Source organism: Dendropsophus ebraccatus, chromosome 1 (genome assembly GCF_027789765.1).
Source record: "Dendropsophus ebraccatus isolate aDenEbr1 chromosome 1, aDenEbr1.pat, whole genome shotgun sequence".
Lineage (NCBI taxonomy): Eukaryota > Metazoa > Chordata > Amphibia > Anura > Hylidae > Dendropsophus > Dendropsophus ebraccatus.
In genome coordinates this window covers 123201975-123220109 of record NC_091454.1, presented here as the reverse complement: position 1 = coordinate 123220109, position 18135 = coordinate 123201975, and the positions used below count along the sequence as shown (strand labels likewise).

The window sequence follows — 18135 nt, the reverse complement described above, 5'->3', positions numbered from 1 at the left end:
TACATTTATGAATATAGGCTTCGTGTATGCTTACACCTATTCTTTTTCATGTTAAAGATTGCTCTAACCAATAGCTGACAGCTTTTAAGCACAGGTTTTAAAAGGTCAACATATCCATCAGTACGGTACATATATAGTAAACTCCTGTAAAATTGTGCATTGATTTTATTTTTCTCTTTGAGCTGCCTAAAACAGTGGGGATGTACTGCTTCCTATTTGGCAAGTTAATGATTTAACAGACCGTTCAATAGGCTGCACTGCAGGATGTTATTGTCTAAATGGAGTATCCTAAAAAGTGAGCACATCATATGTGTTGCTTTGTTAGTGACGGAGAATTTTTTTAAAACACGTTTTTAAAAAAGCATTTAAAAAGTGTTTTATTTTTATAGGGACCTTAAAATGCATCTCTTATTGAAAAACTTGGATATACTTGAAATACTGTATGTACTGTATTTAAATAATCAATGTTTATATTTACTTTTAAAAGTATTCCATATAAATGATAATGATTTAAACTTTTTAGGCTATATTCTTAAAACGTCTTTTTTTTTTAAACAGTTTTGCAACTGTCATTTTGGTTCCAAAACGCATAATTTTTATGCAGATAATGACCGTTATTTGCATAAACTTCCACAATTTGGTGCCAGAATGACGGTCATCCAAAAAAGCAGCTATGAATTGTTGTGTGAACACAGCCTAAATCAGATGACCATAGGGGAGATATATCAAAGAGTGTAAAATATAGACTGGTGCAAACTGCCCACAGCAACCAATCACAGCTTAGCTTCCAGCTCTGGTGAAATAATAGAGGAGCTGTGATTGGCTGCTATAGGCAGTTTGCACCAGTCTAAATTTTACACCCTTTGATAAATCTCCCCCAATGTGTTTATCTTGAAAAAACATTGTATGTTTATATACGGTATTGCTTAGTTTCTCAATCGCTGTTTATTTAAGGGGTATTCCGATCTGGAGTAGTTATGCCCTATCCACAGGTTCCACAGGATAGGACATAATTAAGTGATTGCACAGTGCTCCCCACGATCTCAATAACAGGAACCCTAAAATCTTCACTGAATGTAGCTGTAGGCCTTACGCACACCACCACCCTATTCATTCTCTACAGAGCTGATGAAGAGAGCAGAATCCAGCTTTTGGCTCTATTCAGCGATTCCATAGAGAATCAATGGAGCAGCGGTGCACATGTGCAGCCCGCAGTTCTATTCATCTGGGATTTTGAGGTCCCTCTTCCTGAGATCTTCAATATTTTAGTCATGCCCTTTCTTGTGGATACTGTGAACAAGGCATAAATACTCCAGATGGGAATACCCCTTTAATAAACAAGGTACCATTTTTTATATGGGGGAAAAAACTTATTGCATTTTCTTTCTTTCAGCATCTTGCAGAAAAAGCTGAAGAAATACAAGGATCACATCAATGGAGAGATGTTTTTGGGGTAGGTTGTACACATATATAAACCATTGTTTGTTGTACTAATATACAGTGGTTTGCAATAAATTAGAATATCAACAAAATAATTTTTTCAGTTATTTAATTTAAAAAGTGACCTCATATATTCTATAGAGTCATTACATACAGAGGGAACTTTTTCAAGCGTTTATTTCTGTTAAAGTTTAAGATTATGGATTACAGCCAAGAAAAACCCAAAAGTCAGTATTTTAGAAAACTAGAATATTATATAAAACCAAGGGAAAAAAAATGTTTTTAACACATATATGTCAACCAAATGAAAAGTCTGTATAGTAAATGCCCTCAATACTTGGTTGGGGCACCTTTTGTATGAATGACTGCATCAGTGCGGCATGACATGGAGGCGATCAGCTGATGGCACTGCAGAAGTGTTATGGAAGCCCAGGGTGCTTTGATAGCGGCCTTCAGCTCGTCTGCATTGCTGGGTCTGGCGTCTTTCATCTTCCTCTTGACAATACCCCATAAATTCTCTATGGGGTTAAGGTTTGGCGAGTTTGCTGGCCAATCAAGCACAGTGATGCTGTGGTTAGTAAATCAGGTATTGGGTCCTTTTGGCAGTGTGGACAGGTGCCAAATCCTGCTGGAAGATGAAAATTCCATCTCCAAAAATCTTTTCAGCAGAGGGAAGCATAAAGTTCTCTAAAATTTCCTGGTAGATGCCAGCAGCGTTAACTTTGGTGTTGATGGTTGATGAAACACAGTGAACCTACACCAGCAGATGACATGGCTCCTCAAACCATCACTGATTGTGGAAACTTCACACTAGACCTCAAGCAGCTTGGATTGTGCCTCTCCACTCTTCCTCCAGACTCTGGGACCTTGAATTCCAAATGAAATGCAAAATTTACTTTCATCTGAAATCAGCACCTTGGACCACTCATCAACAGTCCAGTTCTTCTCTTCCTTGGCCCAGATAAGACACTTCTAGCGTTGTTTATTGGTCAGGAGTGGCTTGACACATGGAATACAACACTTGTAGCCCATGTCCTGCAGACGTCTGTATGTAGTGGCTTTTGAAGCACTTTTGAAGACTCCAGCAGCAGTCCACTCTTTGTGAATCTCTCCCAAATTTATGAATGGCATTTTTGTTACAATCCTGTTAAGACTTCGGTTCTCCTGGTTGCTTGTGCACCTTTTTCTACCACACTTTTTCCTTCCACTCAACCTTCCATTAATATGCTTTGATACAGCACTCTGAGAACAGCCTGCTTTTTTAGCAATGAACTTTTGTGGCTTACCCTCCTTGTGGAGTGTGTGAATGACTGCCTTCTGGACATCTGTCAAGTCAGCAGTCTTCCCCATGATTGTGTTGCATACTGAACCAGACTAAGGGACCTTTTATAACACTTAGGAAGCCACTTCAGGTGTTTTGGGTTAATTAGTCTAATTTTCTGAAATACTAACTTTTGAGTTTTTCTTGGCTGTAATCCATAATCATCAACTTTAACAGAAATAAATGCTTGAAAAAGTTTACTCTGTATGTAATGACTCTATAGAATATATGAGGTCACTTTTTGAATTGAATTACTGAAATCTGTATCTTTCTCCTGAACCAATAGCAATAGCTTGTATATGCAAATAGTTCAATCACTCATCAAGAAAAATATTCCACACCATCAATATATGTGGGATACATACATTAAAATAAGAGATCCATTGTGCTTCAAAAGCATTACTTTATCTTAAACCACTGTGTCCTAGCCATAATTTGAAGGCCCTAGGTTCCATTGCATCTCCAACTCTCTGACAAGACCCCTAGCTATAAGCTTGCATATGTTAAGACATAGCCTTATAACAGTTTGCAAATGTAATAGAACGCATGCTGTATTATCCTACAGTATATATTGCATGTTTGAGCAATTTTATTTAGTATCGGATTATTTTCACATGCATTTTTTAAATTAAGTAAATCCGTCATACTCTAATTTCTCTGCACTCACTGGGGAAGGTTTTTCAAATCTTGGACAGGGGAACAGTAACTCGGTTGTCAATAGCAACCAGATTCCAGCTTTTATTTTTAGGTGGCCTTTATGTAACCGCACGCAAGTAAATCAGTAGTAGTATGCCCAGTAACCAATCACAATTCTAGTAAAAGTCTTGTAGTCTATCATGTAAAATAATAGGAATAAATGTGACCATAATTTTCAGGTAAAAATACTGTTGGATTTTCAATATAATAATGTGTTCCATTAACGTCAATGGTGAATTAGTGGGTAGTGCACACACCATATAAAATTGTGGTCATAACTGACAGTCCACTATAGAGAGAAAACACTCCATAGCATTTCAATAAACACAACCTGAAAATGATGTTAAAATACTTTAAAAAATAATTTTGTCAATCTCTACATGACTAAATGATTTAAGTTAAACAAGCTCAGTATGTGCTAAAAAAAGGATCACTGGAATATGAATAGTTAAACTGGTTGATGTTGCATCTGTGTTCTGTGCTTTGGGCCATGTCCTACCTATTGATCACACTCTTTTCAATCTTCATCACGCAATATCTTGTCTACTATTGTATTTTTTTTTATTCCCCCTTGTGGATTACTTATAAATTCTTGCAGAATGTGAAAACAAAATTCTCAAACTTAAGACTATGTTTACATAACAATTTTTTTTTTATTAAAAGAGTGGCCGTTTTTTTTTTCAATTTACACGATGGCCATTCTTTTCATAATAAAATAATTTGCACTGAGGTCAATGCAAACAATGGCTGTTGTTTACACAATGTATTGAACAACGGCCATTGAAATATTAATCATGTCAATTATTTCTGGCCGTTGTCCATAGACTACAAGGCAATGTGCATTTAAAACAACTGCCATTTGACACTCTAAACAATGGCCGTAGTTTATTCAGCGTATGAACATAGCCTTAAAGTGACACTGTCGTCCCCTTTGTGCATTCTGACATCTCTACACAGGTGTAAATGGTAAATTTAGCCTCTTTCATGCCTTATTTCATATCATACGTCATGGTGTTTGTTCAAGTAAAAAGTGTCATTTTATCAACTGCAGATTGTATTAAGTGGGCGTGGCCTCGTGGCATTAGCGCCACTTAGCCCAGCCCTCAACTACAACGTTGGCCCTGCCCCCTTGACGGCCATTGGTTGGCCAACGAAAAGGGGTGGAGTCTACACCTTTCGGTCAGCCTATTCCAATGGCTGGCGAGGGGGCGGGGCCAACTGTGGCATTGTGGGTGGGGCTAAGTGGCGCTAATGCCCACTTAACACAATCTGCAATTAATAAAAGATGACTTTTTACTTGAACAAGCACCATGACGTATGATATAATATAAGGTATGAAAACCGCTAAATTTACCCTTTACACCTGTGTAGAAATGTCATAATGCAAAAAGGAGGTGACAGTGTCACTTTAATTTCAAAATGTAAGTATTTGCATTAAGCAACAAGGGCAAACTGCTGTTTATTTTGTGAAAAATATTGTTTCCTTTTTCTATTAACAAATAATACTATTGAGACCGAGTGAGAAAGACCAGAGTTCTAGTAGTATACTTGTCCATTGCCAATAGCTTGGAATAGCCAAATTTTAATTCACATGTTTGAATTGTACTTTATTTATTAGGCTTTTCCTGCATACTGTCTTGCTTGACTGTGGGTCTCCCTTTACACAGACAGACCTCATACACCAAGTATGCAGTACTGTTATGTACCATATGTACAAAGTTATTCTCTACTAAACAGTTCTGCACATGTGGTAACTAATGGAGTATACTACAGTTTCTTATGTTTAAGAAATCCCTGCATGATAAAGGCCATGTCTGACACGTATGTGATGCATATTGCACTTAATTAATAAGCTAATATTCATCTGGTGAGTGCTTCTATACCAGGGGTGGGGAACCTCCGGCCCGCAGCTCCCCTGTGATGCGCACCGCTCTGGAGGAGGAAGGAGCCGGCATACACAGCATCCTCCGGTGTCTGTGACAGCTGCCGGACACAGGAGGATGCTGTCTATGCCGGCTTCTTCCACAGCAGAGCGGCGCGTGTCTTCAGTTTCCTGCGGGCCGCGCGCGATGACGTCATTTCATCGCGCGCCGCCTGCAGGAGAAAGTCCGGCACAGAGGACCTGGGACAGAAGAGGACATGGGCAGCGTGGGAACGGAGGTAAGGTGAGTGGGATGTTTATTTTTTTTATTTGGGGGTTAACTAGGCCACCAGGGACATGTCTGATGGGGGTTAACTAGGCCACCAGGGACATGCCTGATGGGGGTTAACTAGGCCACCAAGGACATGCCTGATGGGGGTTAACTAGGCCACCAGGGATATGCCTGATGGAGGGTTAAATAGGCCCCCAGGGACATGCCTGATGGGGGTTAACTAGGCTACCAGGGACATGCCTGATGGGGGTTAACTAGGCCACCAGGGACATGCCTGATGGGGGTTAACTAGGCCACCAGGGATATGCCTGATGGAGGGTTAAATAGGCCACCAGGGACATGCCTGATGGGGGTTAACTAGGCCACCAGGGACATGCCTGATGGGGGTTAACTAGGCCACCAGGGACATGCCTGATGGGGGTTAACTAGGCCACCAGGGACATGCCTGATGGGGGTTAACTAGGCCACCAAGGACATGCCTGATGGGGGTTAACTAGGCCACCAGGGACATGCCTGATGGGGGTTAACTAGGCCACCAGGGACATGCCTGATGGGGGTTAACTAGGCCACCAGGGACATGCCTGATGAGGGTTAACTAGGCCACCAGGGACATGCCTGATGGGGGTTAACTAGGCCACCAGGGACATGCCTGATGGGGGTTAACTAGGCCACCAGGGACATGCCTGATGGGGGTTAACTAGGCCACCAGGGACATGCCTGATGGGGGTTAACTAGGCCACTTGGGACATGACTGATGGGGGTTAACTAGGCCACCTGGGACATGACTGACGGGGGTTAACTAGGCTACCAGGGACATGACTGACGGGGGTTAACTAGGCCACCAGGGACATGACTGATGGGGGTTAACTAGGCTACCAGGGACATGCCTGATGGGGGTTAACTAGGCCACCAGGGACATGCCTGATGGGGGTTAACTAGGCCACCTGGGACATGACTGATGGGGGTTAACTAGGCTACCTGGGACATGACTGATGGGGGTTAACTAGGCCTACCAGAGGCATCACTGGGGGGGTTAACTAGGCTACCAGGGACATGACTTGGGGGTTAACTAGACTACAAGAGGCATCACTGGGGGGGTTAACTACAATAGCAGGGGAACTAGGGGAACAATACTTTGCCTTGCCCTGGGTGCTGCAAACCCACGCTACTAACTGCTGCACACGGTATGCGGCCCTCAAATGATTTTATTAATGCCCGACTGGCCCTCGACATGGAAAAGGTTCCCCACCCCTGTTCTACACATACTACTGAACAGCAGAGTGAAACCTTCCTACTCTCTGAAAGTATGCAGTGGCACAGTAAGGGTCCTTATGTTAGTGTGGTTGTAAACAGACATATGCCAATGAAGTGGTTCAACCACTTGAACCTTTTCCATTCCAAATAACAAGTCTCAGTTTACTAGGGATAAGCGAACTTTTGAAAAGTTCGGTTTGTTTCGATCCGACGAACTTTCCTGAAGTTCGGATTCGTACGAACCGAACCTAAAACGAGCCTTGCTCTAATGGCTGAATAATTGCAGCTACATTAGTGGGAGTCAATAGGGTATAGTTTTGTGTAGTTGCAGTTGCTATTACAATGAAAAAAATGGAAAAAATCAAAGTGCAAAAATAGTGAAAAAAAATTGCCGGCCATAATACCGCCCCCTTTAATAGTTAATATTTAATTAATAAAACAAAGTTTGGTACTAAAAAAGCTATGCTATGCAAAGAATGAATAAAAATGGGTAAGAACAAAAATTGAGATGTAACCTGTCCGATATGGATAAATGTTTGTGGACAGTATGACTTAATTGAATGGAATACACACTAATTAAGTGTAAACGATAATTGAATATTAACAGTAGTTTAGTGTGGAAGCAATTCATAAGATTACATTCAGCGGAGCACACACTGAAGCAGCGATGGGATCTTCCATGCACCCGATGTTAGCCCTGCTTCAGTGAGTGCTGCGCTGCACTTAAGTGATTGATACCTGTTTTTAGACATTCCAGCAGCTCCCCCATCAGATCTTATCTACCCCCCTGCTGTCCGATCACCAATCCAGAGAATTACAGAGCAGCACACACGACAGCCGTCAGCCATCAATGTCTACTATGCAGCAGCTGTAATGACTGCTTCACTGAGATCTGCACTGTACTTTAGTGATTGATGCCCTTCTTTAGAAGTTCCATCAACTCTCCCATGGGATTTCATTCATCCCACTGCTGATGGAACTTCTGAAGAAGGGCATCAATCACTAAAGTTACAGTTCGGTTCGCTCATCCCTACAGATTACCCCTTCATGGTGCAGCTATAAGTCCATCTCAATAAATTAGAATATCATTAAAAAATATATTTTTAAAAAAAAAATTCAAAATGTGAAATACCTATATTTTATAGAGCCATTACAAACAGAGTTAATTTTTTCTAGTGTTTATTTCTGTTAATGTTGATTATGGCTTATAACCAAGAGAAACCCAAAATTCATTATCTCAGAAAATTTAAATAATTAGCCTGCTAAGGCTTCCTAAGCATTTAAAAAGGTCCGTTAGGGTCCTATTGGATGGGCAATGACCAATCAATAATGTAAACGAGCGCCGATTTGCTAGAACGGCGCTCGCTCACTGAGCTTATTACACATCTCGATTATCATTTAGCAAAGGTTGCACAGACATGGTTAGCGAGGTCCATGCAGCCCTTTGCCCTAAACAGTTCATACATTACCTGTCCACACTCCTGGTCTTCTCCTTGCCTCCTTGCCATGGTTATTGGTTAACAAAAGGGGCTGAGTTTCAATTGCACTCAGAACGTATGTGGAAATACAGCCTTGTGGCCACAAAAGGGTGTCAGTAATGCAGCTGTGTAGAACTGTCCCAACAAAGGGGAATTTACACTAATTCCTATTGAATGTAGTTTAATGCCAGTTGCTAGTATATTTGCATTCTCGAAAAGATTGTATTGATGTATCCTTGAATTCAGTCTCTCATCGTGCAAAATATTGCTTCTATTTCAGTCATTCTGTTGAACTATACTAATGAAATGACATATAAACCTTTATTCTGCTCTATTCTGCAATAGAAAGTTTAGTAAAATATCTAGGGCACGAGAAAGAAACATATGTTGCTCAATTCATTTGGGACAGGCATTGAATGCAATAACTTATGATATTTTGAAGGGCGCTTTGTAACAACATTAAACTGGATCTCTTTTTTACAGTTAAAACTAATTCTGATTCTAGACATGTTAAACTGTGGAGGCATGTGTGCTAGATGCTTCTCTCTTCTCTTTATTTTTGACGTTGTGTGAACATAGCCTTACAGTGTTTTGTGCAAACATTTGAGATTATTGTGCAAAAAATTCTGACTTGTCAACACTGGTTATCTGCACTGGTATCACGCAGCATGGCTTAGATATCCTAGTATCACATACAGTGGCTTACATATAATAGTGTTAAAGTGCTTCAAATGTTTACTGTCTATGGTGGGGACTAACTTCCGAAGACACTTACACACACACACACACACACACACACACACATGCATATACACACCACTGACACACATATACACACTGATTTCTGCAGCGCTTAAACCCAACCAAAAGTTTACTTTTAACTATTTCCTTGAAAGCATCATCCCCCGCCAGCAGATGCCAGCACTTATATATAAAAGAACGAATAACCAAATCCATAGGGCTGTGCTGGAATGTGAACACAACTCTATCTTAAGTATTATCAGTATTATGTGGTTATCTCTAAGTAGCTGACTACAATTTAGATTTTTAGCTTTTTGGCAACAGCCATCTATCTCTCGTTTCGAGTACCCTCTTGCCAACAATCAATGCCTATGTGTATGTTGTTGTAGCAGAACTGTGTGTATGCAAGTAGGACAGCTGTGTGGGTATGCTAATGTGGCAGGCTTGTATGTGTGTAATGATGTAGTAGAGCTGTTTGTGTGTATAATGTGTAAGCTGCTTCTCCGAGACTGGTTAGTTGTGTTGTTTCAGCATCTGTGTTCTTCATTCTTTATATATTGTTATGGAAATGGCACTATGATGCTGTCATTGACTAAAATGACTTTATTGTTGACATTTTGTTTTTCCGCATGCTATGACTCTGAAATGCATATTTCTGTAACTTGTTTACCTTTTAGTAAAATTGAGGAGAAAAAAAGTGTGAGCTACAGTGTTGTGTGTGTGTGTGTATATATATATATATATATATATATATATATATATCCAGCACTGTCATTGAGAGCATTACAAAAAAATAAACATGATCAAAATGAGCTCAGGTATAACAGAGCAATATGGTGTCACTTAAAGTGTCACTCATTTGATTTTTTTTTTTTCGCAGTCCCAAAAGTTTTGTTGGGCTGGGGTGCTGAGACCTCCATAGATCCCTAGATTGAGCAGGGAGAGGTACAGAGCTGAGAGCTTTTCTGCTCACTGCAGAACATAGATTCTACAGAAGGATCTGAGGAGCTCATTTCCTGCAACAAGTGCAAAATTGCGCATTTTTTGGTCGCATCAAATCAATAAAAATTTTATAAAAAGTGATCAAAAAGTTTCATATGTACAGTCAAGGTACCGATAGAAAGAACACACCATGGCACAAAAAATGACACCTGACACAGCCCCATAGACCAAAGAATAAAAGGACTATAAGCCTGGGAATAGAGCGATTTTAAGGAACATAAATTTGTTAACAATGGTTTGAATTTTTTACAAGCCATCACATAAAATAAAAGTTATACATGTTACATATTGTTGTAATCGTAATGACTTGAGGAACATGTATAACAAGTCAGTTTTACCCCATGGCGAACGGCGTAAAAACAAATACGACCCAAATAAAAAAAAATGTGTTTTTTTTTTACAATTTCACCACATATTGATTTTTTTTTTTCTGGTTTCGCAGTGTACTTCATGAAAAAATTCAGCCTGTCATTGCAAAGTACAATTAGTGGCGCAAAAAATAAGGGCTCATGTGGGTTTCTAGGTGAAAAAATGCTATGAACTTTTAAGCTCAAGGAGGAAAAAAACAGAAGTGGGTTAAGGGGTTAACAGTGTGTTAACATAGCCTTTCTGCGTTTCCACTCCACTCCTGGTCAAGGTTAATATTTATCCTTTCTTTTAGTTGTTTATTTGAAATTAAATAATTAAATAAATACTTTTAAGACCAGTTCTGTAGTTTTCAGTTAATGGAGAATTTTCTCCATTAATTAACGGGAAGCAGCTTCCAGATCAACCTCATTGAAATCAGGTAATACTCACAGCTAGTCTTTAAGTTATCAGTTTCACATTGAGGCATCTCAGTGGACAACTGCATTAATAACTTTATAAAATATTCAAAATAATAGTAGTCCAGCTCAAAGTGAAAAAGAAATGTTGTGTACTAGTAGTACCTTCCTATTACAAGTGAATCCATACAGCATAATACAATGTTACAGTAATATAGTTTGTTCATGCTTGACCTATATAGAATATCTCCAGCCATTTAACATAGAAGTAAATATCTATCCTTACATGGTTCACAGTTTCAGGTCACATTGTACTTGCATCCCACAAAATATAAATGCATGATTTTTCTTCCTTTGGTGAATTTCATGGTAGCTTATTGCACATTACATTATATGCCCAGATAATAAATGTCTTGAAGAGTAGAAATAAATATTTTTTTAATCTCTTTTAGTCTTAATATGAGAAGCTTCTGGGCCCCACAATATAGCTACATACTAATTCAGCATTTCCAGGACCTTTAGTTATTGCAAAATTCAAAATAAAAACAGGGGATCGTGCCCGAAGTGAGTCACCAGTCCAACCCACTTGTAGAGCTGCAATTTGGGGTTCCTGGGCCCCAGTACAAAATCTGGTACAGGGCTTCTCATCTATCTTATGCCATTTATAATACTTAAGCACTATTATGTAACAGACGGCCTTTGGACCCATTAAGGGACCAGATGCATCTGCAGCTTCTGCATTCCCCATAGGTACGCTCCTGTATAATAATTTATTACATTATTAGCCTAAAACTACTTCAAAATATTGCTCCTTTTTAACACAGTCAGTCTGTTGGAATAGGAAAATGAATGAACAAATCAACAAGTATTTATCACAAAAGAAATGAAACATCATCCTAAGTTAATGCTAGTTCCCGCATTATGATGGATATGCACATCACATACACCCAGGTGATGTTGTAGGTGCTGCCTTGCAGAGCAATGAGAACATACGCAACTGCGTAATTTACACTTTGTGCCCGATAATCTGTATGCGCGTGCATAGACCGAAACGTACGTTTCTACTGTATGTTCGTTATTTGTTCGTTATTTGTTCGTGAATGTTCGGCAAACATGAACACGGAATGAACACGGTCATTTTTTAGCTTGTGTTCGGGATCCGAACCGAATATCAGGATGTTCATTCATCACTAATGACAAGTATACCCGTCATGGCATCCATAAGGACTCAAGAGAAAGTGGGCACAATCATGCACAGTACTGTTCTGTACTCTAATATATAGTCCTCTAAATAGTTGTGCACAAATCTGTAGCTAAATTAATTATTTTTTACCAGTTTTGTTGGCACACTTTAAGACATCTGTAATTTAGGAAATTCTTGTTTGTGTGTATTTAATTCAATACATTTTCTAATAGTAAAATACTATGGTGCAAATGGCTTTGTTTAAATAGCCTGATTGCAATGAAAGTAACTGAGGAACTAGGGTGTAACAGTGTATATGAGTATATAAGTGGAACAAAAAGTAATGATTATCCACTGCATGAATTGTGGAGTAACCAATCCTGCTCTCATACTTAACTTTATACAGCTGAAATCTTGGCAGCGAACAATCCACAAGTCTACATATGCACTTCTGAGCTACAATTTGTTTTGTTACTGCAGGGGAAAAAAAGCTAAAAGACATAAGAAAAAAGTCAGTGTCAGGAGCGGTTTAAGCTTGATGAATTACAGGATGAAGGCTTATGTCTATAAATGGAAACAGAATTGTTCCCAGACAAGAGTGCAGCACTCTGCTTTTTCAGAATTTGACAGGGTTCCTGTTAATGAACACAGACTATGGATGCCTTGGAACATAGAAACCTCAACTAATAATAGCAAACAATGTTTACAATAGTATAATGCAAGTCTTGTGTACACAAAGCAGATGAACATATATCCTAAAAGGAGAACTCCTGGCTGGAATGATTTTTGGCATAGTGTTGGGGATGATGAAAGAAGTAACATGTGCTTACCTCCCCCACCAGTATCCCACATCTCTGGTTCCCAAGTCTTGGACGCTTCTGGGTTTGACTGGAGACCTGGAACGTGACATGTTAGGCCTGCTCAGCCACTTAGTGGGACCCTACTGCCCTCTGCTGACTGGCTTGGAGGGCCATGACCGGGAGATCGGAACTGCAGGATACCGGCACCAGCGCTGGAGCAGGGGAGGTGAGAGCATCCTTCCCCTCCCCAGCACTCTGCCAAAAATCCTGAGTTCTCCTTTCAAGGGAATCAGATTCCACTTTTCATTCCTCAAAGATTCTTTGAAAAATGAAAGATGGAATCTGAGTGGTTGCTAGGGGCAACTAAGACAATTCTACTTTACACCAGTTTGATAAATGTCCCACTATATGTGTATATACATACAATAGAAAGGCTTTTAAATAGGTATTTATTATCTATGTTGTCTGGCCATCACCCCTTTTTCAGAATGGGAGTGGGTAAAAAAAAGCCAGTGCTTCTGTGCTATTATCTGTATTCCACTGCTTCAGTCCCCGGTGTGCGTCCACTTACAGGTTCTGACACATGACGTAGCAGGCCCATTCAAAAAACACAAAAATGCAACAGCTCACTGTAATGGCAAGATACAGACCCGCTAGTTAAAAGCAGCCCCCCAACTGCTAAAAAAAACTTCCACAAAAATAATGGGGCTCTTGGTTACCATTTGCAAACAGTGTAAACTACCCCACCAACGATAAGGTGTCCCCATGCCAGGGTGGACCCTACACTGTACAATGCATGTAATGAGCCTATGGTCTGGGCATGCAAGATCCACCTTTTACTGGCAAAAGTAATTACACCACCTGGGAGGGATGGGGGGAGTGCTCGACCAAGTAAGGCAGCCACTCCCAGGGCTGGGACAAGGAGTTTTGGTGCCCTAGGCAGAGAAGGCAAAACCCTCCTTTGAACCCAGCGTTATCAGAATAACGCTGGGGGAGCAGTAGCACTTCAGGCAAGCTGCTCTTCCTGCAGGTCAGGGCACCCACTGCCGGGTCACCCGCCTGCCTTGGAGACCAGAACCGCCGCGCGCCCCCATCACTTCTTTAAAGAGTGTTCCCCCATTCTGTGTGTAGCTGGTGGAACACTACAACTCCCAGCATGCACTGACAGCAAGCCTGTGACAACACTACAACTCCTAGCATGTACTGAGAGCCTGTGACAACACTATAACTCCCAGCATGCACTGACAGCCTATGACAACACTACAACTCCCAGCATGTACTGACAGCTAGCCTGTGACAACACTACAACTCCCAGTATGTACTGTCAGCTAGCCTGTGACAACACTACACCTCCCAGCATGTACTGACAGCTAGCCTGTGACAACACTACAACTCCCAGCATGTACTGACAGCCTGTGACAACACTACAACTCCCAGCATGTACTGACAGCCTGTGACAACATTACAATTCCCAGCATGTACTGGGATGTGCATGCTGGGAGTTGTAGTTTTGTCACAGGCTGTCAGTACATGCTGGGAGTTGTAGTGTTGTCACAGGCTGTCAGTACATGCTGGGAATGTTATGTGTACCTGATTGAATAAAGTACTTTTACATTATCCCAGTTGGTGTGCAAGAGTCACTATTATAGTACATGTCTTTTCTCTTTCTTATGTTTGTGCACTCATTGTTTCTAACACACACACACACACACACACACACATTCACTCTCATACATACATACATACACACACACACACACACATACTGTACATCCACTCTCACACACACATTCATCCACTCTCACACACACTCCCAAACATACAATCAGGCACTTACATTTTATGAGGGATTTCCTTATAACTTCCTAGCACCTGCAGATCGTCTTTTCTCCTCCTTCTCACCGGCACCACGCTCTCCCAACCCTCCCCCTCCTATGCAGGGACAGGAGACTGAAAGCCATGAGGTGAGGGGAGAGCCGGTGAGATCTCCACACAGCACAGGGGAGGGAGCAGGACCCCCAGACTGCAGCCTAGTGAGAAGAACAGGTCTGTAAAAGTCCGTTCTTATCACTAAGCATTGTAGACTACTGGCAGCAGTATCGGGCCCCCCTCTGTGAGCCACCTAGCCCGGGCCCCTTACAGCACCACTCCCAGCAATACTACTGTCCTGATGGCAGCCCTGGTTATAGTGCAGAGCGGGCGAGCAGGGGGCAGGATGGATGGGTAAGTAAATTAATTACTTACCCATCCAGAATGCGTCCCCTGTCGTTTGCGCCCTAGGCCACCGCCTACCCCTGCCTACTCTATGTCCTGGCCCTGACGACTCCCCCCATCTGGAACACAGAAAAAAAAGACAAATTTGTTCAGCTCTCCTAGAACACCATTCACACTAGGCAGGAGTACATTGCTATGGATAAAATTGCAAAAACACAAAAAACACAAAAAACAGCTCACCACAATGGCAAGATACAGACCCACTACAGACATAAAAATAGTTAAAAACAGCCCCCCCAACTGTTAAAAAAAAACTTCCACAAAAATAATGGAGCTTATTCAGCCATTCAGGGACTGTAGTAGTGTCCGATCTCTGCCACTGAATGGCTGAGCGGGACTGCTATGTCCCATTTCAGAGCTCGGAAGTGGCTGCATATCGGGGAGCAGAGCAGTGGAGTATAGGTGACATTGTGGGAGCCAGGTAGGTAAATATATGTTATTTCTTTCACCCACTCCCTTGCCAGACATTCTGTAAAAAGAGATCCTGGCCGGACAACCCCTTTAATTATGTTTGTCCACAACATGCATATTAATGTGCCGGTTAGACAATACTTGGCTTGTTTTCATTGGCAGACATATATAATTTGTCTAATTTGTCTTGATAGTAAATGAATGAATATCATCAAGCCTCCGCACATTATTTGCATGCAGTCAGGTTTATTATGTGTTTCATTTCTGGATGCGGCTCAGGGGCCTGTGACAGAGCTGTCACTCAGATATTCCTCTGTGGAAAGAAAAAAAGGAAGAGTATTCATAAAGTAATTGCTGTGATTCCCTGAACAGATATGTTACAATTACATTGGATAACACATCTGATCGCTCTGAAATGGATGGTTAGCAAAACCACTTTTATATCATGCCATCATATTAATACTCTTGTACACATGTATATTATTAAAAATTAATACCACTGACTTTTAATAATGCTGTTCCAAGGTTAACATTTTAAAAAGGGGATAATGTTCATTGGAGAACTTTTATTATTTCTTAATTTGTGTAATAGGGTTTCATAAATCTTTCTTTTACCTTGTAGTACATGAACAGAAAAAAATACATGTTCTACAATGTTTTAACCCCTTAAGGCCATGTTCCGACAGCGTACGACATTAGCCGTTCCGTGACCTGTGTATACACTCCAGATGGGATTTCCTTAGCCTGCAGCACAACGTACATTCCGCAGGAATCACGGCCGTTATTGCCGATTTGCAACAACGCCCGTGATTACTGAGGAAATTACGTAGTGTACAGCTATTTTTGTTTTGTTTTCATCATTTCAAAAGCTATAGGAGGAGATTTATCAAACTGTTGTAAAGTAGAATTGTCTTAGTTGCCCCTAGCAACCAATCAGATTCCACTTTTCATTACTCACAGATTCTTTAAAAAATTAAAGGTGGAATCTGATTGGTTGCTAGGGGCAACTAAGACAATTCTACTTCCCACCAGTTTGATAAATCTCCCCCATGGTCTTTTAATATTCATGTAGGATATGTGAGGAGTGTCTTATCAGTAGTGGTCTGACCACTGGGACCCCATTTATCATATGACCAAAGATTTCATGTTTCCCTGGTTGTATACAGCAGCAGTTAAACATGTGGCCTACAGCTGCATTCACCTCTGTAGACCTATTAATCATTAGTGATGAGCGAATAGTGAAATATTCGAATATTCAATATTCGTACGAATATCTCCCGAATATTCGAATATTCGATCGAATATTCAATCCCATTAAGTCTATGGGATATTCGATTATTGAAAAACATCTATTCGACCACTTGGAGGTAAAAAACCGAAGCTGGGGGATTTGAACGCTTATCGAATATTTATCGAATATTCGGCGAACTATTCGATAATATTCGATAGATCGAATACCTTACTATTCGATCGAATATCTATTCGATCGAACAGTATTCGCTCATCACTATTAAGCATAGTCGAGTTTCACTCAAATGATGTCTGACACTCATCTCTTCATTATTAGAAGCCAGGTATCAGGGGTCAACGTCAGATGCCAGAGTCACATATTAGGTGTCTGAGTGAGTATATTGGTCTCCAGTAGTATGGTGTCTAACTCAGATGTCTATATTAGAATACCTGGGTATCTCTTAATATAAACACTATACTTTAGATAGCATCATAAACCACTGTCTTATACCACCAAATATAAAATATATAATATATATATATATATATATATATATATATATTTAAAACTTGAATCACTACACATTGCTCTAAACTGATTTTTAAAGCCATAGTTTGATGAAACATTGAAAGCCTATCTATCATATTACAGTGACCTCAATTCCCATGGATCCCTGTACTAGCATCCTGGACAATAAACTGCAGCTGGGGAGTAATGAAAATTTCTTTACTGCAGCCTAGCTTTGTAGGCTAATGTAATGCTAGTGGAAAATGTCCCTGGTTTGTAATACAGTTGTGAGATTAAATCATGTAAACTGTGAGCTCGTATGTTTATAGTAACACTGTAAATAGCAGTTAACCAAAAATGACTAACAAAAAATGATGTGTAGAAAATAAGTAGTAACATGATGAAATATCTGAAAGAAAAATGTGTGTGTTACATTTCTGGGGGCAGTATAATGCTGTAGGCTATGTTTTGCTGGGAGATTTTAGATCATGGCTTTTAAGAGTACACAGCAACAGTATTTCCTAATAAGAGTGGCCTTTTTAGCAGGATTATGCACCCTTCAGGGTATGTTCACACAACCTTTTTTGAGGCGAAAATATGACTGTATTTTGGTAATTATGAATTTTCTTTGCCTCAAAAAACATTGTGTAAATATACCCTCAAGTTGCAAAAAAAAAAAAAAAAAAAATTGTTCAGGAGTGGTAAAATGTGCATAACAAGTTGTAGGTGTTGACTTGGACTTCACTTCCCCAGTTGTCAATCTGATCAAACATCTTCAGGATGTGATGGAAAATATGTGATATCAATGGAGGCTTCACAACAATCTGCTGTCCATGTCTTTCTACCAATTGAGTCACAGACTTTAAAGGTGTCTTGTGGT

General features: G+C 40.3%; 1 protein-coding gene across 4 annotated transcripts in view; it reads left to right on the top strand.

The window, feature by feature from the left end:
- Window positions 1-18135, top strand: part of CACNA2D1 (calcium voltage-gated channel auxiliary subunit alpha2delta 1) — a 506289-nt gene that overhangs the window by 215922 nt on the left and 272232 nt on the right. For all 4 annotated transcript variants that reach the window (XM_069978323.1, XM_069978313.1, XM_069978341.1 and 1 more), the window contains exon 4: window positions 1394-1453. In XM_069978323.1, the coding sequence (XP_069834424.1) occupies window positions 1394-1453 (60 nt within the window). The remainder of the gene's footprint in view (window positions 1-1393; window positions 1454-18135) is intronic.